The sequence below is a fragment of the Rutilus rutilus genome (assembly GCF_951802725.1).
Source record: "Rutilus rutilus genome assembly, chromosome: 19".
Lineage (NCBI taxonomy): Eukaryota > Metazoa > Chordata > Actinopteri > Cypriniformes > Leuciscidae > Rutilus > Rutilus rutilus.
This window is the reverse complement of record NC_140232.1, coordinates 28,740,375-28,766,769: the sequence shown is the minus strand read 5'-3', so window position 1 is coordinate 28,766,769 and position 26,395 is coordinate 28,740,375. Positions and strand designations below refer to the sequence as shown.

The following is a 26,395-nucleotide window of genomic DNA, read 5'->3' as shown; positions in this document are numbered from 1 at the left end:
TGATGGTACAAACACACAAGATCACACCTTTAAAATTATTGCTGACAAACTGTTTTAATGGTCTGAAACAGGAATGAATGAATAACGACACATGCAAGTTTACACATTTAACATGTTTCAACACTGTTCCAAAAAAAACATGTACATGTTAACCATGTACAACGTTGAGTGTGATGTATAGAAATAGTCATAAAAGCATTCAAAGCGTATTAATTTTAATCTTATACAAATACTTTTTGTCTCTCTTCTGAACCTTGTTAAACTCGTAACCAAAATATAAAACTCCTCTTAAAATGTGATCAAGTTGACCAAAAAAAAAAACCAACACATTGTTTTGTTCAATCTGTGTTCAATTTCACAAATGCTTTTCCATTGGGGTAATATTATAAAAGTAAAAAGTAAATACTTGAAATATATTTTTATACATTTTTTCCTTTAAAATCAATTAGAAAATATAGGTAAATTTATCCAATAATAGCTTGCATAGCTGATAAAACATGTTAATAGTGCAATAATAAAATGGGGCTAATCTTATATCCAATTATATACACGTAAATAATAAAGTATTTTTAATAATGTTGTGTACTATAAAACTAATGAAGTCAAATTATAGACCCTGACAGCTTTAAAACTTCACATTACTTTCAATTTTCCAGTCAATCCAATAATCTGATAAGTGGACGAATCCCCTTACAGATCCAGCTCAAATACAACAACAATCTTTGGAGAGCTTGTAGAAAACATTGATTTGACGTTCACATGTGGGTAAAGAGCCTAGATTCTATTGAAATGAAATGCAGATGATCAGTTTCCTTCTGCTTTTTCAAAGCAGGTCTTGTATATCCAATCTGACATGCCAGAGCATACAAAAGTATATAAAATAGAAAAATACTTCTCAAAGCAATATTTGCTTCACTTTGGTTATATGATGACCAAGAACAAATTCAAATATTATGGTTGAAAAGGAAAAAAATGAAAGTGCTGACTAATATTTTAACAGCTAAAAAGTACCACTGTTAATCTTAGGTGAACAAATAAATGTCGCTATATATTCCTTCTGCAGAAATACTGAGAGATATGAATGAAACAATGAATTACTTTAAGTAAACTACTCTTGGAGATGAGCGTAAACATGTTTTAAACATGGAACTGAAACTCACAAGGGCGAATGCTCTTAAACTGTTTGAATCTGAAAAACTAAACCGGAATGACTTCATGTTACATAATACTGTCCTTTATCTGCTACCTAATACCGGCTGTTATAATGTGTAAGGCTAGTATGCGTTCATGTTTGTGATGTTTAAAGTGCCCTAAAAGAACACTGTAAATGACGCCAAGAAAAACAAAGACTTGATATAAGACCAGAATATCAGAAAAAAAACGGAAAAAAAAACACTATATGTGGTTTGTGGGAAACAACAAAAACAAAACTAGAGCTCTGAAACTATGGCTTTCAGAAAAGCGATGTAGGGAAAAACTATGGGGAGTTATCCATCTGCTGTTGTGTGATGTTCAGTAAGGTGTAGTTCCTTCCCACTCCACTAAATACTGCACCTTTCCTTCAGGTGTGATCCTACGAGCCAGAACCTGATACTTCTCCCCGCAGGTGAGCCTGCCGGCCGCCCCGAAATAGCTGGTGATGGAAGACTTGAGGTGAGACAGCGAGGAATCGTCCTCGCTGATGCTCTCAAAGGTGTGGCTGTCGATGCTGTTCTCCATCATGACGTTACTCTCTTCTCCAGGCATGCTGATGGGGCTGAGCTCACGTTCCACCATCTCTCTTTTTGTGGCCAGCACAGTGTAATTAGAGGAGGGCAGCTTCCTCTTTCGACTGCCCACGTTTTTCCTGTAAAGAACATAAGAAGCATAAAAAAAAAATGTTTGTTCATAATATTTCACATCTTTTCTGCTCATGTAACCAGAGATTGAAATCTTCACAATCTAAACCCTGATGGATAAAAATCAAGAACAGAGTACTTGCTCACCACCGACTGCATACTTCTTCCTGCTGTCAGTGAGGAAAATTAAATAAATAAATAAATACACTACTGTTCAAAAGTTTGGGGGGAGTAAATATTTTCTTTTTTTATTAAAGAAATGTATATTTTTATTTGGCGAGGACACATGAAATTGATCAAAATGTTCAATTCATCAAAATATAGTGGGGGGAAAAATGCATCACTGTCTCCACAAAAATATTCTGTTTTCAACAGAACAATAACAAGAAATGTTTCGTAAGCACCAAATCATATTAAAATGATTTCTGAAGGATCATGTGACACTGAAGACTGGAGTAATGATGCAGAAAATTCAGGAATAAGTTGCATTTAAAAATATATTAAAATAGGCAGTATTATTTAAACTGTAATAATATTTCACAATATTATTTAAGATCAAATCAATGCAGTTTTGGTATGAGACTTATTTCTAAAACGTTTAAAAAAAAATCGTGCTGACCCCAAACTTTTGAATGGTATTGAAAATACATAAATAAATAAAATCACTATAAATACTTCTGTTCTGGATCATTTACGACATTAAAAATGGAAGGTAAAGATAACAGAGCATTGCATTGTGGGATAAAGTCCTGCATACATCACATATTGACAAAAGTCCAGATATTCTAAGCACATAAACAAATGAGCAAACTGCTCAGTATACATTCTATAAACTGCAAATATAAAAATATTAGTATTTTGTACTATTTTATTTTATTTCAGGTAAAAAGTGCACTATTATTTAAATATGTATTATCCAGCAAAAAAATATTAAAGAAACTTTAATGTAAAAAGCTGCAGTTGCATAGATGCACTGAAACTGTCCACCACAAGATGTCCCTGTTTAACACAGAATCTTACTTCGCCGTCCCCTTTCACTTGCCTCTGTGGGCGTTCTGGCATTTTAAAGGTCATACAGCAGAACTGGACTTTTAGGTGTTTTTTTTTTTTTTTGTGCGAATCTCCTGGGGAGTTTCCAAGCTGCATAAGCTTCGTAATGACCACACATTTCTGCCCAAGGGCAAGTGTAACATGGGAAATCGCAGCAAGATATCAAAATCCAATGCTGAGAACCTCCATTTCAGAATCATTACAGCTGCTAAAATGGGATGTAGAGCTAAACAGTTTTAGTACATGAAAGCCAAGCATGGAAAGCAGATATGTGTTTGTGAAGTGTTTGATCTAGCCCACAACTAGGATGCACAGTAGGGGACAGGGATCTGTCGACCCTCACAACTTTTCCAGTCGAGAAAATCCAAGTCGTGTTTATTTTCCTCCACCCTCTCTCTCCGCCTCTTTCTAAACACCCAAAGGAACACTGCAAGAATACTAATGAGCATTCATATCCTAAAATAAATAAGACAAACTATGGGAAAGATTTCAAAGAGTGAGTGGGGACGTTTGGCAGTCTCTAACCAGCCATCCATCCATCCATCCATCCAACTCATGTTCTGCGCACAGGCCTCTGCTTTCTTTGGTTGCGATTTCTCCTGGCCTAGCGCAGTGGGTGACAAAAATAAAATAAGAAATAGAGGACAAGTATAAGGGATTACTAACTGTACAAGTATCTGGCCTGCAGGACATGAGGCATCTCTACCAGGAATTTGAAGAGCTTCAGAAGAAGTGGTGACTCAACAGAGAGAAGGAAAAAAAAAAAAGCTCTGCTCGACAGCGCCAATAACGCTCCACAATGAAAATAAAGCTTTGTGAGGAAGACGAAAGGGAAAAAGATAAGAGGAGGAACCGAAGATTTCACAAGGAATATAAAGTATAAAAATCATCATTATTAGTCATCAATAGTCATTATTTTTCTAATAATGATTTAGAAAGAAAAAAAATAATGATTAAGTGTTCAAGTAAATAATTAGGTGAACTGTTTATTTATAGGAATGTGTCAATCACTGCACAATAAACAAATATACAGTAAACACTTTTAGGTCACACTTTAGTTTAGGGTCCAATTTTCTCACTGTTAACTGTTAACTATGATTTTTGCCTCAATAAACTCCTAACTACTGCTTATTAATAGTCAATAAACTCCTAATTACGGCTTGTTAATAGTAAGGTTTTAAGTTTAGGTATTGGGCAGGATTAAGGGATGTAGAATATAGTCATGCAGAATAAGGCATTAATATGTGCTTTATAAGTACTAATAAACAGCCAATATCCTAACATGCATGCTAAAAAGCAACTGGTGAGAACTGACCCTAAACTAAAGTGTTACCCACTTTTATAAATGAAGGCTAAACAAGTTAAAAAGCATTTAAAATCGGTTAGATTTGGTTTTTAAACTCAGGCTGTGGCCAGTCAAATCTGGTTACTTTTGTATGATTATTTCATGCACAGATAACACTGAATCTGTTTAACACATATTATCATATAAATTGCAAAAATCATAATTGAAATGCTGGAAATGTACCCATCTAAAAAAAAAAATTTTGCATCTCAAAACAACAATTCAGACAACTTTGCAGATCATTTTCATGTTGAATTGATAAAAAATAAAAATGATTAAAAAGTCACACTCACAAGCATGAGCATAAATAGAAAAATACATATTCACTATTGATATAATATATAATTCTAAAATACAAATATGTTTTTTCAAGATTTTATGTTTGAGTCCTAAATATATTATTTATTATATAAAAGATTGCATATTAAACAAATTAAATGGACTTTTCCATTTAAAAAAAAATCAAATTCCCTTCTATCTCCAGGTTTTTCATGACCAAGTGAACCCTGTCCCTCAACTTTCATTTTAAGTTTACTTTTAAATTAATACACTGAGGGATGAGTCTGGATAAAACTGCATAACACCAATGAATCTGTGGTGAATCACTAACATGCCACAGGAGAGGTTGAAAATACCTGGAAAATATCTCTGACCTTCAGCACTAAAGGAAAGCCAGATACGAGACCCAAAAAGCTGACAGACCGACATCCAAATTCCTAACTGACCAATGGCAATCTCTGTTCAGACATGGTTTCACTCCAATTTTCAGCCTCCACTGACTCTACTTTAAAATAAACAGGAGCAACCAAGTGGCCATAACCATAAATAACCCATAATCTGACCATATTTCTCTGCGAGCTGTCAGAAGCGGTTTACACACAACATCAGGTGTTGATGGACGCCTGTTATTCCTCTTTAACTTGTGGGCAGCGGAGGAGGTGAGAATCTACAGTGACAGCCGCGCTGCCAAATTGTCCCACTACAGCAATATTGATTACGCTGCAGTAGCCGTGAAGAGGACAATTGTGAAAGAGCGAGATGAAAGGTGTAGAGGACACAGGCCTGGAATTTCAGCAAACCCACCATGGTCATTCCAGCGCCCGAGTCAAATTGACAATTGCTCGAGCTCATGTATATTAAAAAGATAAGCGTTTAGAGGCACCCCGCTGGCCCGGTGGTTTAGATGATATCATTGATGTCACCACTTCAAAAGTCATGACAAATGAGCTCCCGGAACACCTCAAGCTCGCATTGAATGGAACCGCCATACCACTTAAGTTGAAGTACAGGATTAGCATCCGTGGTTTCCATGGCAACAGGGTCCCAGCGGGTTCGGAAAATGGTCCACTGAAGAGATGCATTAAGCTGACCTCACGTCACATGCATGGCTTTAACTTCACTTATTTGAATCGCACTGTTGCAAGGATGTACGAGAGCACGGGTGATTCGCAACAGCCTGTGAAGGATTACATCACACCAGCTGCTAAATCTACAGCCCCATGGCTAAACAAGTTCATATATCAGCTGCGATGTGAGCAATTACTTTTTTTTTTTTTTGCTAATATGTTAATGCATTCAGTTCCTTTTTAAAGAGGACCTATTATGCTTTTTTACATTTTCAACTTTCTCTATTGTGTAATGTTGCTGTTTGAGCTTGAAATAGGTCTGCAAAGTTAAAGTCACTCCAAAGGGAGCTATTCACTATATAAGTGCACACTGTTTCTGAACTCCCTGAAACGCCTCTTATTGTATTGTTTTATTTATATAGCACCTTTCACAGACAAGGGCCACAAAGTGCTTCACAACACAGTTTAAATCAGAAAAAAAGACATGCAATGAAAACAACACCGAAATCATAACAGCCCAAAAAGTAGCTAATTAAAAGCTTGAATAAATAAATAAGTCTTAAGATTACTTTTAAAAGTATCCACAGAGTCAATAGAGCGTAAAGAGAGCGGCAGACCATTCCATAGCCTAGGAGCAACAGCCTGGAAGGATCGGTCACCTCTAGTCCGAAAACAAGTGCGTGGAGCCTTCAGCAGAGTTTGATTCACAGACCTCAGAGCCCGTGCAGGGGTATACGGCTGAATCAGATCGCTGAGGTAGAAAGGAGCCTGACCATGCAGGGCTCTAAATGCTAGAACCAAAATTTTAAATTGGATCCTATAAGACACTGGCAGCCAATGAAGCTGTTTTAAAATGGGATAGGCCTCTGTTGTAGTCTTGAGTTTTCTTTCTGGAACATGGCAAAACATTCCTCATTTAAAAATGAAAAAATACCCGCCCAAGACATACACAAAAAAAGGGGAGGCCTCATTTAGTTGCGTTAGGATAAGGGGCGTGACATTTACGAAACACGCTCAAAGCAGTTGACCGATCACAATACACTGTGGTACAGCCGACCAATCAGAGCACATTGCGCTTTTCGGAACGAGGGGCTTCATAGCGACAGGAACTAAACAGAGCGTTCCTGACAGACTGGGAAGAGAGGTGCTGCAACAGTGTAAAATATGTGAAAAATATTGTTTTTTGAACATTCAAACTTAAACCTAACATACTATAAGAGTGTGTATTTAAATAAACATTCACAAGAGTGATATATTATGTTACATACATTTAAAAAAAAAAATAATACAACATAGGGGTGGGCGTTTTTTTGCACTTAGGGATTTGTTCTATTTCAATTCAAAAAGTCGCAATCTGATTCCTACCAATTCACGCTGCATCTTCATTTTTCTGCAACACTGTGAGGATGCAAATCTTGGGTGAGTTAAGGTGCCTCACTGTGTAAAGATTCTGCATAAATGATGTACTAAATACTGTATTATGTCTGCTCTGACCCTCCAACAGAACATGGTTATTATAATCTAGTCAGTGCCACAGAGAGCTGGCAAATGTAGAAAACAATTGAAAGATTATCTTACATTGTTATTTGCAGATCTGAAGAAACTGAGAAACTAAAAAGTACCTGAAGTCATAGGAGACGCTGGTGGTGGCTGAACCAGAAGTACTGGCTGCGTCAGTGGAGTCCTGGTCCAAACTGAATGTTTGTCCTGAACTGGTGCTAAGAATGAAGATGGACAAATCCATAAAGAGGTACAGAGACAAGGAAAGATGCACATACTTACAGTCAACATGAAAGTTAACACACAGTTAGCAACCCATTTTACTTCCATAATGTGACATTTCAGAGCAAATAGGTAGGGCTTGATTTTACTTACGAGGAATTGATTGAAACCAGTGTTGTAATTGTTAACTAAACATTTTTTTTGCTAATTAAAATAAAGCTGAAATAAAATAAAATATCTAAATGTTAGATGAAAAACTTAAAAAGAAAATTTGAAATGTTGTCTGGGCAACTAATTAAAATAAATTAAGTTTAAGTTTAATAAATTAAAGCTAAATAAAACTAATTAAAAAATGTTATAAAAATGACAACAAAAAAAAGAAGCAAATTCACAATAATAATAAATACTATTATTATATTATATCAAAATAAATCAAATAAATCACAAATAGTCACATAAAACAAAAAAAATTGGAGAAAATGTTGTTTCAATGTGACGTCATGTTACTAATCCTATCTTTCTCAATAACTTTAATCTCAGTCATACTCAAGAGGCCAAAGCAAAAGGGCTACTGAAGAACACAAAAGAATACAGTTGATCCGACCTGCTGCTTGCTATTCAACACATTATACGGCGCTGGGATTGTGACTATACCAGAGTTTATCAGGACTTCCATTCAAAGGACGGCAGTCATTAACTACAGTTCACGGCTTTGTGATGAAACCCAACGTGCCCTTTTTATTATGGCCGAAACCAACTCCAGATTTCTCTTTTATTCTCTTCAACAATCCCTCCCAGACAGCCGCTTTCCCCTCTCAAAGCTTTGTCTGCCCCAATAGTGTTTCCAATTCTCTCATTATTCAGGCCTGTTTGAGAGATGATAACCTTTACTGAAAAGTATAATTAAATCGCTTCGCCAACCGTGTTGATAAAAAAATATATATATTTTCTGTGGGGTGGGGTTGTGATTGGGGAAACAGTGAAAGACCTTTCTGATATTTCAAAGGAAAATGGATGCAAATGAGCATGATTGTTCGAAAACCAATAAATAGATGCTTAAGCATTAAAATCAAAGGTAATGGGAAAAGGTTAAGCGTGCCGGCTGTTGCCGTGAGACTGAATTTGATTGAGATCTCATTATGTACATTGACGGAAAGGTGACAATTAATTTCTGCCAGTTTTAGCACAGGTGAGGCGACTTTATCAAAAAATTAATCAAATGAGCCATCAAACCCGAAGCATGCAGATATCTGTATTATGTGCTTAATTGTTACGACGTGCCTCAGAGTCCAAATGAATTATTAAGTCACTAAGAGGGCAAGGGTAAATAATGAACTAGTACCACCACATAAATCAGTTATGCTATATTACGGCTTTTCCACACCGAATTTAAAATGCAAAACACTTGAAAAACATGGATTAATAAACTATCTTACTGTGATGATTTTATTCACATTAAGGAAGTGTGGTATGACCAATATTTTATATATTATATATATATATGGTGTAAACTAATTTTTTTGTGTGAAAAATATGATATGTCGGTTTTGCCAGATGAGAAGTCTATCTATGTATCATCTTTTTACTCTTTTAATTCATTTTATAACTGTATCATAATCTCTTTTATTTTCTTTTATAACTGTTTTAATTTCCCTTGCTTTTATTTTGTGATTATTTTAATTATTTTCTGTAAAGCACTTTGAATTGCCATAGTGTATGAAATGTGCTACATAAATAACCTTGCCTTGCCTTAAAAATCGTTAATATTATAAAATGTTTTATACTTCTTATCGATATATAATAATTTTGACTATATTCTAATTGGACGATAAACATTCAAAGTCATTATATACTCACATCCGTGACCACACATTGAACAGTTGCATTTTATATTAATATATTATGCATTATGATATACCATTTAATTCTATATTTATTTCACACCAATGGCCAATCCCAATTCACCTTGCTTCAATAAAAAAATAAAAATAGTAACAATAAAAATAAATAAAAACAATAATGAAATAAAAGCTTTGGACTTGTGTGAATGATTTTAGCTACAAAAAAAAGGGCAACAAACAAAAAGTTCAATTCACCTCTTTAAACTCTGCAGCTCGTCCAGCGTGAAGTCGAAGATGTTGGCCATGTGATGATTGGTGCTCCAGGCAGAGGTGAGGTCATTCTGCGATGAGGTCACAAACAAAGTATGAAATGCAACGTTAATTTCATTTCGCCGCATTTGGACAATGACGATAATCACAGCTTTGATTATGACGATCAGAGCCGTCATGGTTATTACAGTCACTCTAATGCCATCTTTGAAGTCGCTCTTGGCATTATTAGCCGTGCTGCCTGGAGTGTCAAGATGTGTAGTTCAAGTAAAGCATGTCTGGGGACCGGAGACCTCTCAGAAGGATTTGTCAGTTAAATGCTTCAGAGGATGAATGTAATCCTTTTTAGAAAATTTAGAAAGACAGAATGAGAGGGTTGGGGAGAAACAAACTTAAAGTAGCGACGTAACCCAAATAGATTATGTCAGTGGCGTGAATACTTTTTGTCAGTAGATTGTAGTGCAGCTGAATTCTTGCACTAAAGGCTAGCTTGACTGGAGTTCAGCGACATGAAATCATGAGTGGCTTGTAACTTGGCTTTCAAAGTAGCTTCACCAACAGTGAGAGAAAAAATATGAGGGAGGGAAAGCAAAGGCGAGAAAGAAACAAAACAACACAGGAGAAGAAGGGGGAGAAATGCAAGGTCTGCATGGCAGCAGGCGTCAAGGAATAAAAAGAAGATCACCACGGGGCGCAGGGAAGATACTAGAGAGAGATGAAGAGAGGCAGGAGAAGACAACCAAGAGTAAACTTCGCTTGGGTCATGTTTAAATTTAATAGTCAGTACATAAGAAACCTTGTAGAAAATGGCAAAAAAGAAACAAGCAGCAGAAATGAACGCTTGGCTGCATGAAATTAAACTAGCGAGAAATTCCAGAAACTTCGAGAAGTGCTAGAGCACAAAATCTCAGTAAGGGAAGCTCAGATTTGGGCTGACAGGTCAAACAAAGTCTCAGAAGTCCAACACTTCACCTCTTCATGAATCAGATTTCAAGAGGACTGCACAAACTGAATTATTTAGTGTGTGTGTGTGTGTGTGTGTGTGTGTGCGCGCGCGCGTGTGTGGTTTAGTGATAGATCAATATAAATCAGCAAGGCCAGTGTTTGTGAGTTGATGAAAAGTTGATGATTAAATCATAAAATTGTAAAATCACAATAAATAAAAAATTGAAAATAAAAACATCAAAATAAAATAACGATTAACAGAACCGTGAACAGGCGAACATGTTGTTAAATCATTCATATATATATATATTTTTTTTTTTAGGCCAAAGGGGTTTGATACTCTAAGTTTGTGAATCCCTGAATTATGCATCACTATTACTAATGATGCCCAATTGGCCAGTTAACGGTGTCTGATCATCTTGTGAATGGATATCAAACACCTCCTGTTCTCAAATATTTCTTAGCAAAAGGGTTTATTTAATTTCAGAATTTTTTTAGATGTCTTATTTGATGTCATTAATTTGTAAAACATATATCCACTGCTGTTCAAAAGTGGGCTAGGTATGATTTCTTTATGCTTTTGAAATAAGTGTCTAATGCTCACCGAGGCTGCAGTTATTTGATCAAAAACAGTAAAAACAGCATTGTGAAATGTTAGTGCAATTTTAAATAACTGTTTTCTATTATAATCATTTTTCAAAAGTATTGTATTCCCGTTACGGCAAAGCTGAATTTGCAGAATCGTTAATCCAGTCTTTAGTCACATGATCCTTCAGAAATCATTCAAATATGCTGATTTGGTGATCAAGTAACATTCCTTATCATTATCAATGTTGAAAACAGTTGTGCTGCTTATTATTTTTGTGGAAACCATGACACTTTAAAAAAAAAATCCTTTGATGAATAGAAAGTTTAAAAGAACAGCATTTAAATATTTTGTAATAAAGTTTTCATTCATAAAAAAAAACCCCAAAAAAACCTGACCCCCATTTTTGAATGGTGCATTGTATTGGCCATCTCTAGATATCAATGTTAGCCACTGAACAATTCATATAATTCGACCACTAATAAATACACTGTTGCATAAACTGCTTAGACTAGTCTTACAAGCAAGTCATAACCTTTTTAAATAATTTACATAAAAAAACATAGACTGGCCTATTTTGAATCGGAAATATATGAACCCTTGGCTAACTGCTAGTTGTTTACAATGTTTATGCAACTGGCCCAGAGCCTCTTTTTATTATACAGACCTAGTAACTGTAACAACAGAACACAGATTTAAACCAGACAAGAAAGGTCATGTTATACGGCTGGTGACGCAGTGAAATGTTACCCTGGTGAAAAGCTTACATTAGGAATTGCATCCTCCAGCAGCCACTTGGACCTCTTCTTTCTCCGCTTCTCTGCAGGAACAGAGTTACTGCAACAGAGGAAGAAGAGAAACATTCAGTCGACATAACTGTGCATAATAACAGCTGAACTAAATAAACTGTCAATCAATGCATCATCTCCACCCACTAAACTTGTCATTACAGATTTGAGAGGCAACACTATTGAATCCTAAAAAGGAGATGTGGCTGTCAAATGTAAAATTATAGGGGAGAAGCCAAGTGTCTTTCAGTGCATTCATTTACATTATCAAAGCACTGCGAAAATCTAAATTCCCTTTGAAACGTTAAAAGACATAAAGACCTCAGTTATGATCAGCCAACTGGATAAATAATAAACAAATAGCACTGTGAACCAATTAAAATATTTAATTGGGATCAGTCTCATGATGATTTTTAATGTTTCCATGTGACATCAACAAGAGGTCTCATTCATTAAAATGGGAGGCACTAATAAGGAAAATGATATAACTAACCTGCTTCTGCTGGCCCCTTTTTTGTGGCCCCTGTGGCCCTCACTGTTCTGGGCCTTCTCTGGGAACAACTTAGATGGGGGGTTAGGAGGAACCCTTGTCCTTAGTCGGAAAATGCATTTCCTTTTCTTGATCTCCTTCCCACAGAGAAACCTAAAAAAAAAGGGGGTTTAGAGAATAGATATACACTGAAAAGTGTTCTTAGATTTTTTTTTAATACAGTATATTACAGATATATTTAGAAAAACACACACATATAAAAACAAAAAGGAAAACATTTTTCTTACTTGCTTTTATAGTTGTTGAGGGCATCAAGAATGAACTGGCCTCGTTCAGAGAGAGGAGTATTGGAGAGCTGAAATAGGTAAGAAAGTCTTTGAGAGAAACTGGCGGTGTGATATGGGCTTTTATGATGAGACATTTACTTTGCTGTTGCCTTGAGCTGTCATGTTTCAATAAAGACAAATGAAGCCCATTGGCTTCGCTATAGTTAAGTCTTCCACTCAGAAGTGTGAGCAATTTAGCAATGCTGTTTTCTCAGATTACACATGACAAGCGGTTAGAACAGGGGTCTCCAACACGTCGCCCGCGAGCTACCGGTCGGCCTGATTGGAGGTAGCTTGCCGAGACATACTTTTCATCCAATCAGAGTAAGCTAATATAAACAGGTATATTTTATGCTAATTAAGCTAATTAAGTAAGTGAGGTTATTTATTTATTTATTTTATGAACATGCAGATGTAGTTAAATATAGCAAAATAACAACCAACAATAGAACAAAAAACCTATAGGGACTTCCGAGTTTTGATCAAGCACTTCATCATGCTTAGTTTGCATCAGAATGAGTAAAGACATAATTAAAGCAAAAAAAAAAAAAAAAAAATCTATTTTCAAAAGGAATGGGAGAGTGGATTCTTATTTACAAATACAGGCGAAAGATGTTTGTGCCTAATTTGGGGCGTTAGCAACAGTAAAGGCATTACTTAAATTCAGCATTAAAACATTAGTTCACTTCAGAATCAAAATTTCCTTATAAATTTACTCACCCGCACGTCATCCAAGATGTTCATCTCTTTCTTTCTTCAGTCGAAAAGAAACTAAGGTTTTTGATGAAAACATTCCAGGATTTTCTACATATAGTGGATTTCAATGGGGTCCAACAGTTTGAAGGTCCAAATTGCAGTTTCAATGCAGCTTCAAAGGCTCTACACGATCCTAGCCGAGGAATAAGAGTCTTATCTAGTGAAACGATCGGTCATTTTCAAAAAAATAAATAAACATTTATATACTTTTTAACCACAAATGCTCGTCTCGCACTAGCTCTGCGATGCGCCACGCATTGCGTAATCACATTGAAAGGTCACGCGTGACATAGGTGGAAGTACCGACCTAGTGTGTACAAAGCGAACGTGCAAAGACTAATTCAAACGGCATTTACAAAAAAAAAAATAGTTTTTCGCCCTACCCTACCTTTTTGAACCAGAACACGCGTGACCTTTCAACATGATTACGTAATGCGTGGCGCATCGCAGAGCTAGTGCAAGACATGCTATTTGTGGTTAAAAAGTGTATATATATATATTTATTTAGAAAAAAAAATTAAGAAAATGACAAGTTTCACTAGATAAGACTCTTATTCCTCGGCTGGGATCGTGTAGAGCCCTTTGAAGCTGCATTGAAACTGCAATTTGGACCTTCAAACTGTTGGACCCCATTGAAGTCCACTATATGGAGAAAAATCCTGGAATGTTTTCCTCAAAAACCTTAGTTTCTTTTTAACTGAAAAAAGAAAGACATGAACATCTTGGATGACGTGGGGGTGAGTAAATTATCAGGAAATTTAGATTCTGAAGTGAACTAATCCTTTAAGTCTCACGCAGGCGCAGCGTAGGTTTCGTTTGTGTGAAAACATGATGGAAGGCAGAGTGCTGAGAGAAATTATATGAAACAATTTAAGAATGTATTCTATGAATGTATAAGACCTGACTGAAGAACTGACTGTCTTCAGAAAAAGTTTCGATGGCATTCGCTTTTTATCTTCCCTCCGTATAAGCCTAATAAAGTAATGTTTATAAGCACAGCGCTGATCTGTTTACAGAGGTTACAGTGCAAACAGCTCCATTTCTGCTGTTTCACAAGCGCCACCTACTGGCAGAGAGTGGATTTACATTAATCTGAAAATGTACACTTTCAAAACTTTTTCTTTGTCTGTCATTTTTGCTCAGACCGATACGAAAATGGGCCCAAATACTTCTTGTTAATTTTAACAGGTAGATGGAACATGTTTATGTTCCCCAATAATGGCGGCTCCCGGGCATGCTGAAAATCAGCCGTTATTACAAAGTGTGGACATTTTTTAAACAGAGACGTTAGATTACTTGATTAATCGGGCAAATGAATAAAAAAAAAATCAATAATAATCATACTTCCAGCCCTACGTGACATGTGTACATAAACTCTTTCAGGTGTATAAATAACAGTTTGGATTGTTGTTAATTTGAGAGTTATGGTACATTATTTACGAGATTTAAGTATTGTATAACATGAGTAGCTCTCAGACACTTTCATTTTTTTAAAAGTAGCTCTCAAAAGGTTGGAGAAAAAAAAAGAAAAGAAAAACACCTGTCAAATTTTCACTACCTATTTCAAAGGAACTGCTTTTCAATTCCTAGAAATGACAGCAATCATCTACCAGACAAATCACTACCTAAAAGTTAGACTTTACCTTTATTGATTTTTTTCCTAAAATGATCCTGGATAGAAAAAGCTTGAATATATATATAACCTTGCCCATCTGGAAATGATCCCAGTTGTTGCTGATGAAGGTGAGGATCTCTTCCAGTTCAAAGTATTTCTTCTTACTTTGGACTCCTAGGTTGTACAGGGCAAGATGGACCACATCCACCCTGCAAATTAAAAAAAATGTAAAAAAAAAACTGCATAATTCCACTTACAGCTCTAAAGTGTGAGAATAAGCTGAAGATGTTTTAGACCTAAAGCAGAAATGCTCTTAGATCAAATGACACTGCCAAAATCTGCATGAAATGTCACATGGTAAATGTTAAATAGAGTGCCTTTCTGTTCACAAGGCAAGGTCCATTTTAACACACCAGACTTTTTAAGAAGGATAAGGCTTAAATCCGAACCGAGACTGACTTCATACCTAAATATCCAGCACATCCAGCTCACTGTATTTCAAGAGTAATCCCCTGCTATCATAAGAAATCCTCTCAGCACCAAATCTTTGGTTCAAATGGCTATTTCTCATTTGGGACAAAAAGCAAGAATCAATGTCTAGACAAACTCTATGCTGAAAAAAAAACCCCACTGAACCCACTTTACTTTCTGAAATAGCCGGGCGCACCAGAGAAAAAGCTCCGGATCGAGAGCTCCGGCCCGTATCAATCAAATCCGACGCTTTGACTGTATAATTCTGACACAGATCTGGGCACAATCACTCGTGAGGGGGGAAAAGAAGAGCTGCCCATTTACCATCTGAGAGCCAGTCGCTTGATGTATTCCACTCCTTTATTGCACACCGCACAAATGAACAAGTAAAACCTGGGAGAGAAAAGACAAAAAGGAGTCATTTAAATTGCATACCTTGGAGAGGTACAAATGTTGCTGCGGCCACAGAAAAATTGTGCTTGACAGTGTCATTATGATCTTTTAAAAAAATCCCCTAATGCATGTAATCTTGCCTGTGTGCGACGATGCATTAAAGTTTGTCGCAATATTCACTAATCATCACTGTTGAGATGTTGCAAATAGAATTTCACTTTGGTTATTGCATTCATTGGTCTTTCTGAAAAGCAACGGCTTACATTTCATTATAAAACGGAAAACGCCGACCCTGAAATCTGATTGGACCGATTCGCCGTTCGAAGCCACCAAAGAGCAATTCCCAGTAACGAGCAATTTGTCTGTACACACTGAACGTGAATCGGTTGCATGACACAATCACAGCTAATCAGAGGTTTACAGCTATGTGGAGCTGGATTTGCGACCAATGAGATTGAATTATTTAATTTAATTAAACCATGCAATCAGACAAATGTGTCGCTCGCCATGAGTGCAGCTGGTTCAACAAAAACTCAGATTTACATGAGAGATTTTTGCTTAAGAATTGTTTACTTTGATTATTTAACTACTTCAGTCATTTAAATATGTACTGATTGTTTATTTATTCATCATATTAATGTTGTTGCTGATTTATAAAACCAAATTCCACATGAGGTTGTTGTGCATTACAGTGATTTCAGGCAGATTTTAGGCACTCCACTTCCTAAAGATACCCTTCGGCCATGATGCAGTCACAGAAAGCATTACTTTAATGATCTAAAGCCAATTGTTTTTCAGGAAAATTCATTGATTTGAGTGAAAATACGAGAAATCAATACCGAAGGATGGCAGAGTATTGATGCAAAGATGCAAGTTCTTTTGTTGTGGTAAAGTTTGTGATAAATGTAGCTCTGTACATACCTATCTCCAAACATCATGGACTCCTGAAGGCACTGCGTACACGCCTCATGAAACCACTGCTCGCAGCGAAAACATTGCAGCATTTTCAGGTACCACCTGATGGGAAAATCGAGAATAAGAAAGGAACTGTTGATTGTTTCTTATCAGACACAAAGCACAAAGACCTAAATAGACCAATTACATTTCAAGATAAAAAATAAAAAAATAAAAAAAGAACGAGCAAAACTAAGGGGGTGGTGTGATGGAGTGGTGCTCAGATCTCTTTTTTCCATTCAAACGGTGTGTCTATAGAACAGCAGCAATAGAAAAACCAGTAGCACAGCATTAACTGGATGTTTCTTGAAGCTGGAGTGTGAACTACAATACATGTGTAGGGACGCACCAATACCACTTATGTAGACCAAGCACGAGTAATAGAGCTGCACAATTAATCAGTAAAAGATTGCGATCTCGATTTAAACACCCAGGTGATCTCATTCCCAGAGACCCAGAGAAAGCAGTTGTCATAAATGTATGAAACAGCTTCACAAACCACACAATATCATTATTTCTGTGTTGCAAATATTCAATTTATCACAGAATTACTGGGATAAAAGTTTATACTTCGGATATAAACACTGATTTCTACGGTGGCGATCATTATAGACCAAATCACCTTTTGAGAGTAACTTGATGCTGCAAATAGCGATTGTATCAATTACATCGTTTCACCAGTAGGTGGCGACAAGTGACTGCTAAAAATGTATTTGTCATTGAATCATTCATTCAAGAGATTTGTTCAAAAAGGCTGATTCTTCCAGTATTGTCATTTTTATTAGTTTATATCTATTCATTAGTTTATTTGTTATTTTTATTAGTACATTTAGTACTTCAGCTCAAACGTATTTAATTTTTTCATCTAATATTTATATTTTGTATATTTTATTTAAGCTTTATTTCAATTAAAGAAAATGATTTTTCATTGTTTCAGTTTAAGTAGTTAACAGTAACAACACTGTGCTTGTCATTATTAAGTAAAACATAAGATGTATAACTTATGTTTAACTTATGAAGTTTCAGTTGATTTGATTCTGTCACAGCACACATGTAGAGCTGATCCTGAACAGTGTGGCAGAGTGTGATATAATAATCAGATGACCACTGCTACAAAGCAAGTAAGGTCTGTATTTTTCAGACACCCCGTGACAGTCCCTGTTCTACTGTTTGTTGCATAACACGTGCATTTTTGTTTTGATCAAAATGATTTGCGCAGAGTGAGCAGACAGCAACCGAGCACACGAGGCAAAGGCGTGTGAGTGCATTTGTCACGCTTTCCTCACTGTTTTTTTCCTGCATTTCACTGAAATGTGCAAACAAACCATATATCACTCCAATTAATTAAACATTTGCTGCATTTTCATTTTTAGCTTAACTTATTTCAGTGGCGGCTGGTGAAAAATATCCCAGGTGGGGCTGTGCCATATTCAGTCAGGTAATCATGGGAGCCAGGTCTTTTAGCATTGTGGCTCCCAGGTTGTGGAATGCTCTTCCTCAAGACATCCGTCAAGCATCCACCCTTCTCTCCTTCAAAAACCTCTTAAAAATGATTTTTTCTCTGAATATTACTCTTCAGCTCACTGTCTGTAAATACTACCTTGTTATGGAGATGTTATTTGTTTGAATCCCTCTTTGTTTGTATTTTGTTCTATTCCTTAACCTATCTTTGTAATGCGACCTTGGGTGTTGGAAAGGCACTATAGAAATAAAAAATATTAGTATTATTACTATTATTAATAACCACCCAAACATAATTTAACACAAACTGCAGGATACCAGCGCTCTGTGAAAAAGTCAGTAATTATGTAATGCCAATATTAAAAAGTTGAGACAATCTTACACAAAAACAAACTTATTGCATAAACTTTACATTTGGATTTGAAATTGAACTCAAAATAAATAAATCGCCCATATCGGACTAGATTTGAGCTCGCTGATTGACTACAGTACAGTTTATGTCAAACATTCATATCTTAAATGAGCAATTGGCTAAGCTGCTCCACAGACCCGCATTTCTCCAGCGCCCTAGAGCTGATGAGACGTGCACACAGGGGACGTGTAGAAAAAGCACACATTTTGAATTTCTATCATATTTTTCACATATACTGGGTGCATTTAATATTTCAAACACACAAATATTGACAATTTGTATACATGATTTATGTATTTACTTATTTATTGCGTGTGGCTCATTAGGGGGGGTTCTACCTGACTAGAGAAAACAGAAAAAGGCTGTTGTCTTCCGTTTTACAAAATAGGTAGGACAACTTCAAAACCCAACCTTCTGATGTTCATTCATGTTTATTTTGTGTTGTAATTAGTAAAGCGGAAGAGATGATTGGTTCACATGTGCTCCGTGTTGCTCCCCGCTTGAACAGAGGTGCTACAGCGATCTGTCATGCCACAAAAGAGAGCAACAAGAGAGACGTCTATGGTCTGACTCTGGTCTATGGGAAATTAGCCCATTTTTTATTCTTTTGAGGTTTACCATGTTTGAAAAAAACAACACAAAAAAACTCTTCGGATCTATACAATTTGCGAACAACATTTTTGATTAAAACCGTAGAATTTAGCCGAAAAAAGACTAATTTGTAGGTATGAACACTGCTCTGGAGGTTATTGTCATTATTGTCAAACATAATGGCCTGGTTTCACAGACAGGACTTAGATTAAGCCAGGATTAAGCCTTAGTTCAATTAGGGCAATTAAGTAGCTTTTATAAATATATTTGCCTTAGAAAAAAACATTACTGGTGTGCATCTTGACAACAAGTAAAAGTTCAAAACAATGGCACTGACATATATTAAGATTTCAGTACAAGTTGCTTTCTGGGACTGGGCTTAAGCCTTGTCTGTGAAACCAGGCAAAAATGTATAACTCGTGTTTGACTAGCTGTCATCCATTCAGTGTTTTCATAATGCCAAGACCTCTAGCAGGGAACGACCGGAACGAGAAGAGACGAGGCAGACTCACTCTCCGGGTCCTCCGCAGTAACAGTAGCACTGCTGATGGTTCGTACGATGCAAAGAGTCCCACTCCAGCTCCTCCGGATTATAGGTCAGCACCTGCTTCATGGCCTGTAGCGCTTTGGCGATTGGCCCTTTTTTCAGAGCTCCCCCTTTCTGTCACACACATGAAACACACTTGTCAGCAACATACTTTCCCTGATCCCCATTCATTTATATGGAAACGGAAAAGGGAATATAGTGTATACACATGGATATGAAGGACTTACTCTCACAGCTAAAGCAAAAATGCACTTCCTGCAGAACCATGGCGGCAGGTCAGCTGAGCTCTCCACTGGGGGTAAGTGGCAGAGCTGGTGATAGCCTGTAGATGCAAGGCAAGCATGCGGAAGGATGGAGGACAAATATTAGCGCAAAAAAAAGAAATCTACTCATGCCCAATCAGATGTGTAAATATGAACAGCAGAGCTGAAGTCGACACTAATCCTTGAGACTTCAGAGAGCCACTTCTGCGTCCCCAGCGAGTCATTACTGTAGTGCAGTCTTACCAAACCCCCCTAGTCATCAAAGACACCCAGAATAGTTCTCTATTTACTTTGTAGATCCTATGGCATTTAGAATGCAAATTGCACCACATTTTCCACTCCATTCTTTTAAAATACATCATCACACGTACATGCTAATCAGTTTTATCCACAGGAAGAAGAGTTCCCCAGCAATTACATCATGCAAGAAGTCATAGCAACAATTATATAACTAGATTTCTGCATTTTCTGAAGACAATGTGAGTGCTGCATGATCATGCATAAGTAACTAGAGTCGTAGCTAGCATAGACATTGAAAGTTAAGATCGCCAAACTGCAATATTTTATTTGACCCCCCACCCAAAGATTCGGCCAATCAAATCAAAGTAGCCGGGCTTTACTGTTCACAGAAGCTAAAGAAATGTTGAATAACCAAAAGTAATATTGAGTGATGCAAACTACTCAACTTCTTCTTTTTTTTATATAGTATCATTTTTGTGATGTAAAAAAAAGTATATATATATAGTTTGGTCCCCTCAGAGTTAAATGGTTAAAGCCTTGGTCACCACTACCATTTTAAGTTGCTGTGGGTGGTTGCCAGGATGTGGCTGTGTAGTAGGTAGGATGTTTTGGGTGTGTGCTAGGTGGTTGACCAACAGAATAACCACCAGCCACCCAGCCATCCCACACAAATCTACATAAAATATAAAATTATTATTATTATTATTATTATTTTAGATGTACTGCAGTATATTCATTTTCCATAATAAAGTATTATTATTATCTTTAACAATACTTGTACAAAAAACTGTCAAATAAAATGATAGGTGGCTGACACCAACAAAATCGATCAGCCACCCAGCAATCCCACAAAATAATAATAATCATAATAATCATCATCATCATCATAACCAAGCGTACCACACGAGTCCTGAAAAGTGAAGCCAGTGGCTTGTTGCAGTATTGGTCATAAACCCTGCTCAATGTCCTTAATATCACGGCTCCACTTCGCGCTCACTACTGCGCAGACTCGAGACTGAAGATGCCAGCGCCATATTGGGACTCTGGCGGCTTCACTTACTACAATGGAAGAGAGTGAAGGTGCGTCGTCCATCTTTTTTTAAAGTCTATGATCATAACTAGTTATAATAAGGTTGTGACGTTTTCCAGGAAGAGAAAGAATGTAGATTTAAATTTGTTTATCTGCTAAAGGTCAACTTTTAGTTGTAAATAATATATGAAATGACCTCAAAAACGCAAATCCCAAATCCCAGGTACGATGAGTAATAACAATGCAGATGCTTCTCTTTGCAAATGCCACTAGTAACTAGGGCTGCCCCCTATTAGTCGACTAAACGTTAGTCAAAAAGAAGAGGCTTATTATTCGGTTAGTCGCAGGGGAAAAAAACTCCACAGGAAGTGGCGAAGTTATGCAGTCTCATACCTGCCAACCTTGCAAAAAAATGTTGCGTACCGACGACAGGGGGGGTATTGTATGGGCGGTTTGGACGACGACACACAGGCATTATACAGTTGCATTGCATATAATGTGTGCTGGTCAACTAGTCTAAAATTAAGAAACCCCTAGAACACAGTAAAAAAAAAAAAAAAAGATAAAAAGATAAAAACATAGGAACATTGTGTACAATTAAGATCCAAATATGATACTAAATACCACAGGGAAAAGGGCTTCTATTTGTGTCGTGCTGTCTTTGCATTTGAACATTGCAGATTTTAAACAGGACACGCATTAGCTGAATAAATGTTAGCCAATACAAACATATTTATAGAAAACAGTTGACAATGAATAGACAGGAGTCCAATAATAGCATAACGAATCACTTATTCTAAAAATAATATAAAGTAGGCTAAGTTCCGAATCCGACATATAATGAGGGCTGTGTTAACAGTAAAACGTCCATCATTTAACGAATTTTAAAAGCAGGGATGGATAATACAAAATGCTTTTTGACAAAAAATTTTTTTAACTTAGCCAGTCAATTTTCATTTTACAATGATCTTCTTTCTCTGTGTGCGCGCGTCCGTGTTTGTGAGAGAGCTCGCGCAGCACTGATACAACGGTACTTTTTAATCCATAAGTAACTAACGCGCTAGTTTTCATACAAATTAAAAATGTAACATAATTAGGTACTTTAGTTATAATTAATACAATAACGTAACACATACGTTTCTCAACACTTAGAATGAATGAATAAATAAACGCCTGTTTCTCCAGACTCGCGCTTATCATTAGGCTAATCCATAAATCACAGCACTTTCATAATCACAAAGTAAAGATTTATAGTTCAGCATTAAATGAGCATTTTATTATTTGCATGACTGAATGACGCAAAATGCGTACAGGTTGGCAGGTCTGCAGTCTGTGTCTAGCAATTACAGTACGTCAGGCAGGAAATCCAAACGTTTGCCTATCATCTATCGACCTCAAATATGGCTTATCATTTGAAACATGCAAGTAAGTAGCAACTTTGGCTGCTCGCTCTAGCGTTAACCTAAATAAATGTGCACTATTATTAGCCACATATCCAGGTGTCAGCATCGTCAACTTCATCTTTGCAGCCGACGCTGACACAGAAAACACTAGATTATTAATAGACAATTAAAATGTCTCCTTGCTATTTTTTCCGACAAATCCATAATCAATACTTTTGCCGGTGCTTTGCAAGCTTTATGTGTGCGCTTGAGTGCAGAATAGGCTTTATTCCACCCACAGTATGTATTTAAGTAATTAAATTAATATAAACATGTGATTAGTCAACAAATGGCTTAAATGAATGTCTATTAGTCAAAAAGAAAAATCTTTAGTGAAGGCCAGCCCTACTAATAACTGAGTTTTTGAGTCAACAGTTCTTCAAAATGAATCTTTACTTTTTTATCTAAACTTTTTTCCTGTCATATATCAAGGTTTTGTGTGCTACGTGAAGAGCTAGGTCTGCCTCACTCACCTATTCCACACTTCCCGCAGATAAGGATTTCATTACCAGGAACTAGAGACATGTCAGAACACACTGAGCATTTTGGTTCTTCCCCAGGGACACCAGCTGTGTGAGAGAGCGAGAGAATAAAGCTTGTTACTTCATCACAAAGCACTAATGCCATAGCGTCACAAAGACATCTCACAGGACACAATGACATATCAAACAATATATCTGCTTTCTAGCTTGCTGATGAATATTGTTGTATCTTCAGAAAGCCAATGATTTAAAAACCCCGGGTTTGTACAGTGCATTTCCACCCAGACCTCTTACCATGCTGGATGTCTTTCCAAAGCACCCAGAACTTGGAGTTGTCTTCAAACGTCACAAAGCAACTCTGTTTTGAGGTGCTCACCTATAGGGAAATTAAACGAGGAACGTTTGTGGTGTGAAACGCGAACATAAGACTGTAAAAAAAATATATAAATATGTCTTCGCCAAATGAATTATTCATGATTAAGAGCATATGCTATCAGGTCATGAACATCTCTTGCATGTTTCCTCCAGGGACCCAGCAATTCATTTTTGTCCACAGTAGGGAACATTGATTTTTGGGAACTTCACATATATCTGGTGTATCTTAAAGTTGACATCCTGGGCTTTCAAAGCACAGTATGATTTTCTTTTTCATTCCTTTTACACGTGTCCTTTGTAAGGTACATCAGGACTTAAATATGACATTTATTTTTTAGGAACAAAAATGCTCTTATCCTGTTTTTCCATTGGAATTTGCCACTCAAAACATGGAAATAATGACATTTTTCTATACATTTACACAAATTATTAAATAAATCAGAAAGCAAATATAATATACATAAATGTTGGTAAGAGACTATGTGCAAAGATGTTTTTAATGCTCCAAGTACTATAACAACTCAATTCCAACACTTTTTATTGCTGTGTCCCAGGAGGATATACAGTGTGTTCAATAAAACAGAGATGTTCTGTGCATTCAGTTCAGGTTTACATAAACCCCCAGAGCATCAGCGACTCACTCTCTGGATTTTGCCCAGGTAGTAAAGGCCGTCAGACCAGCGGCACAGAACGTACTGGCCCACGGTCAAGTTGGTCTCCTGGTCACTGCAGGGTTTCTCTTTCTTGGGAAGCAGGAGCTTGGGTTCTAGAGGTTCCGACCCGACAGTCAGATATCCGTCCCGACAGGCCGATTCCAACATGCTGACTGTAGAAACACCTACACTTCCTGTGGGTCAGTGGTAAAATGCAAAGAAAAAACACACACAAAGATTACATCAGGTTTATCACATGTGATGTTTCCCAGAGATGCCAAAAGTGGAATTACTTGCATTTTAAAGTATTTTTTTTAAATGATTTCAATATGGAAACCTTAGTGACCAAGTGGTCACTTATCTCTATAAAAACTCCCTAAGAAACCAAGATAAACACTGACATAATAAGGGGTTTTGCCCACTTCAGTTCAGTTGCATTTATGAAAAAACACCCAGAAAAGGCTCTTGTCAAAGATGTCTATTTCTGTGCCAGTTGTTTTACAATCTATATTCACCCCAAAAGTATTTTTTTACAGATGGAAAAAGGGGGTTTAAGGATTTATATCAATTTACAGACTACAACAACCACAAGGATGAGTTACATGCTTCTATAGTCCTTCTATAGTAACTTATATTTACAAAAATTGTGAAACAAAAGTAATGCCAAACAAATACCTTATTTTACTCATAAATGCCATTTTAAAAACCCATAGGAAATTCCTGAGGAAACCAATAGCTTGGAAATACTAATTCTCTTCTTGGTTTTGGTGCTACAAACTTGACACAATTGAGGGAGTTAAAAAAAAACTTGATAAAACATATACAGAAGTTGACAAAATGGATGAATCAATAAAAACCTGCTTTTGTTGCAATTAATACTGTGGGTGAAAAACACTGAATAGTAGCAAAAAAACACATTAAACCCATTTTTGTTATTTAAAATTAATTATATTATTACATTAAATATTATGTATTTTATTAATCTATTAATTTTAAGATGTGTATTGCTTTAAATGTTTTGCAGGTTCAACAAAGTTAAGCATTTAAAAAAAAAAAACCTGGTTAGGAACCACTCAAAATGTGCAAGTATGTAGCGTACAGTACAGCAGGTAAGTTAAGTATGTACTGAATGTACAAGATGGTTTTGACAACCCTGCAGGAATTTTGTAGAACTGCAAATAGATTCGTCCAACCACAACCGTGCACATGGGGAATATTGCCTGACTCAGTCTCAAACCCTGATGAGTTAAAAAGGCAGCAGAGAAACTGAACTGGTTGACTCATCGTCAGGATGTGATCTTCAGACTTACTGATCTCGGCCAGTTTTCTTCTACTTCCAATATTCAAATCAATCGAAACCAGCCGGCCAAGAATCACACACTCTCCAACCGTGCTCTAACTGTAAGAATAAAACATGCCTGCCTTTTCTCTGCGTGACAGAAAACTATTGCATCAACTTTAAAACCAAAAGTCACTTTACAGCCGTGCCGACTTCTAAAAAGTCTATTAGTTCAGTTGCGTATATAAATCATAGCCGAATCTTTGCACACACTGACTCCCTCCCCATTTGAAGACATGCAACATCATCAGTGCATGCTGGAAAACTTGCGCACTCATTAAACTTCTCTCAGGGAACTCAGACGAGTTGTCATGCTGGCTGTAATCAAACACAACACGCGCAAAAACACAATATTACTCTTTCATATGCATGAATAAGTTCGTCAGATCACTACAGCTGTGACTGTTACGCACTAATGCTGCAGGTTTTGAATCGGGTCACATTCAAACACATCTCGCGCTGAGATTACCGCTTTGATTTCTCTCCAGTCCCGCGGGTAAAACGCGCCAAAAAGTGCAGATATTCCTCCTCTGGCAGCCCGATGTCCCATTCGCGATGTTTAAGGGAGTGTCTGGTGTTTTTACAGCACAAGCGGCGCAGAAATGCAGTCAGTGCACGTCGCCATTTTTTCACCTTTTCCCGCGAAGCTTTTTGCTTATGTAATTAACATAACCCGATGATCATCATCATCATCATCATCCGCGTACAGGAAGTACAGCAGCGGTCTCGAGGAGGGGCTACAAGCTCTGATCCAATGACTAAATAAAGACATTACAAAAATGCTCTAATATTACAACATAACAGCGGAAAAGATAGATAGATAG

General features: G+C 36.7%; 1 protein-coding gene across 1 annotated transcript; it reads right to left on the bottom strand.

The window, feature by feature from the left end:
- Positions 1-262: 262 nt before the first annotated feature.
- On the bottom strand, positions 263-26,202 carry phf19 (PHD finger protein 19). The gene is made up of 15 exons (XM_084390069.1): positions 26,041-26,202; positions 24,221-24,426; positions 23,499-23,580; positions 23,196-23,291; positions 19,975-20,069; positions 19,713-19,861; positions 16,704-16,799; positions 15,714-15,782; positions 15,007-15,127; positions 12,509-12,576; positions 12,225-12,374; positions 11,711-11,780; positions 9,398-9,483; positions 7,202-7,297; positions 263-1,846 (listed from the first exon to the last, which is right to left on the bottom strand). Exons 2-15 carry the CDS (start codon positions 24,398-24,400, stop codon positions 1,513-1,515), a joined length of 1,692 nt encoding a protein of 563 aa, XP_084246195.1. The 5' UTR covers positions 24,401-24,426; positions 26,041-26,202; the 3' UTR covers positions 263-1,512.
- Positions 26,203-26,395: the final 193 nt, after the last annotated feature.

What these genes read in the sequence shown, in the direction of transcription:
- phf19 (XM_084390069.1), bottom strand. Translation starts at nt 24,400, where the DNA reads ATGTTGGAATCGGCCTGTCGGGACGGATATCTGACTGTCGGGTCGGAA. An exon ending in ACCTGGGCAAAATCCAGAGA is followed by an intron (nt 23,581 to 24,220) that starts GTGAGTCGCTGA and finishes ATTTCCCTATAG; the next exon opens with GTGAGCACCTCAAAACAGAG. An exon ending in CTGCGGGAAGTGTGGAATAG is followed by an intron (nt 20,070 to 23,195) that starts GTGAGTGAGGCA and finishes TTGCATCTACAG; the next exon opens with GCTATCACCAGCTCTGCCAC.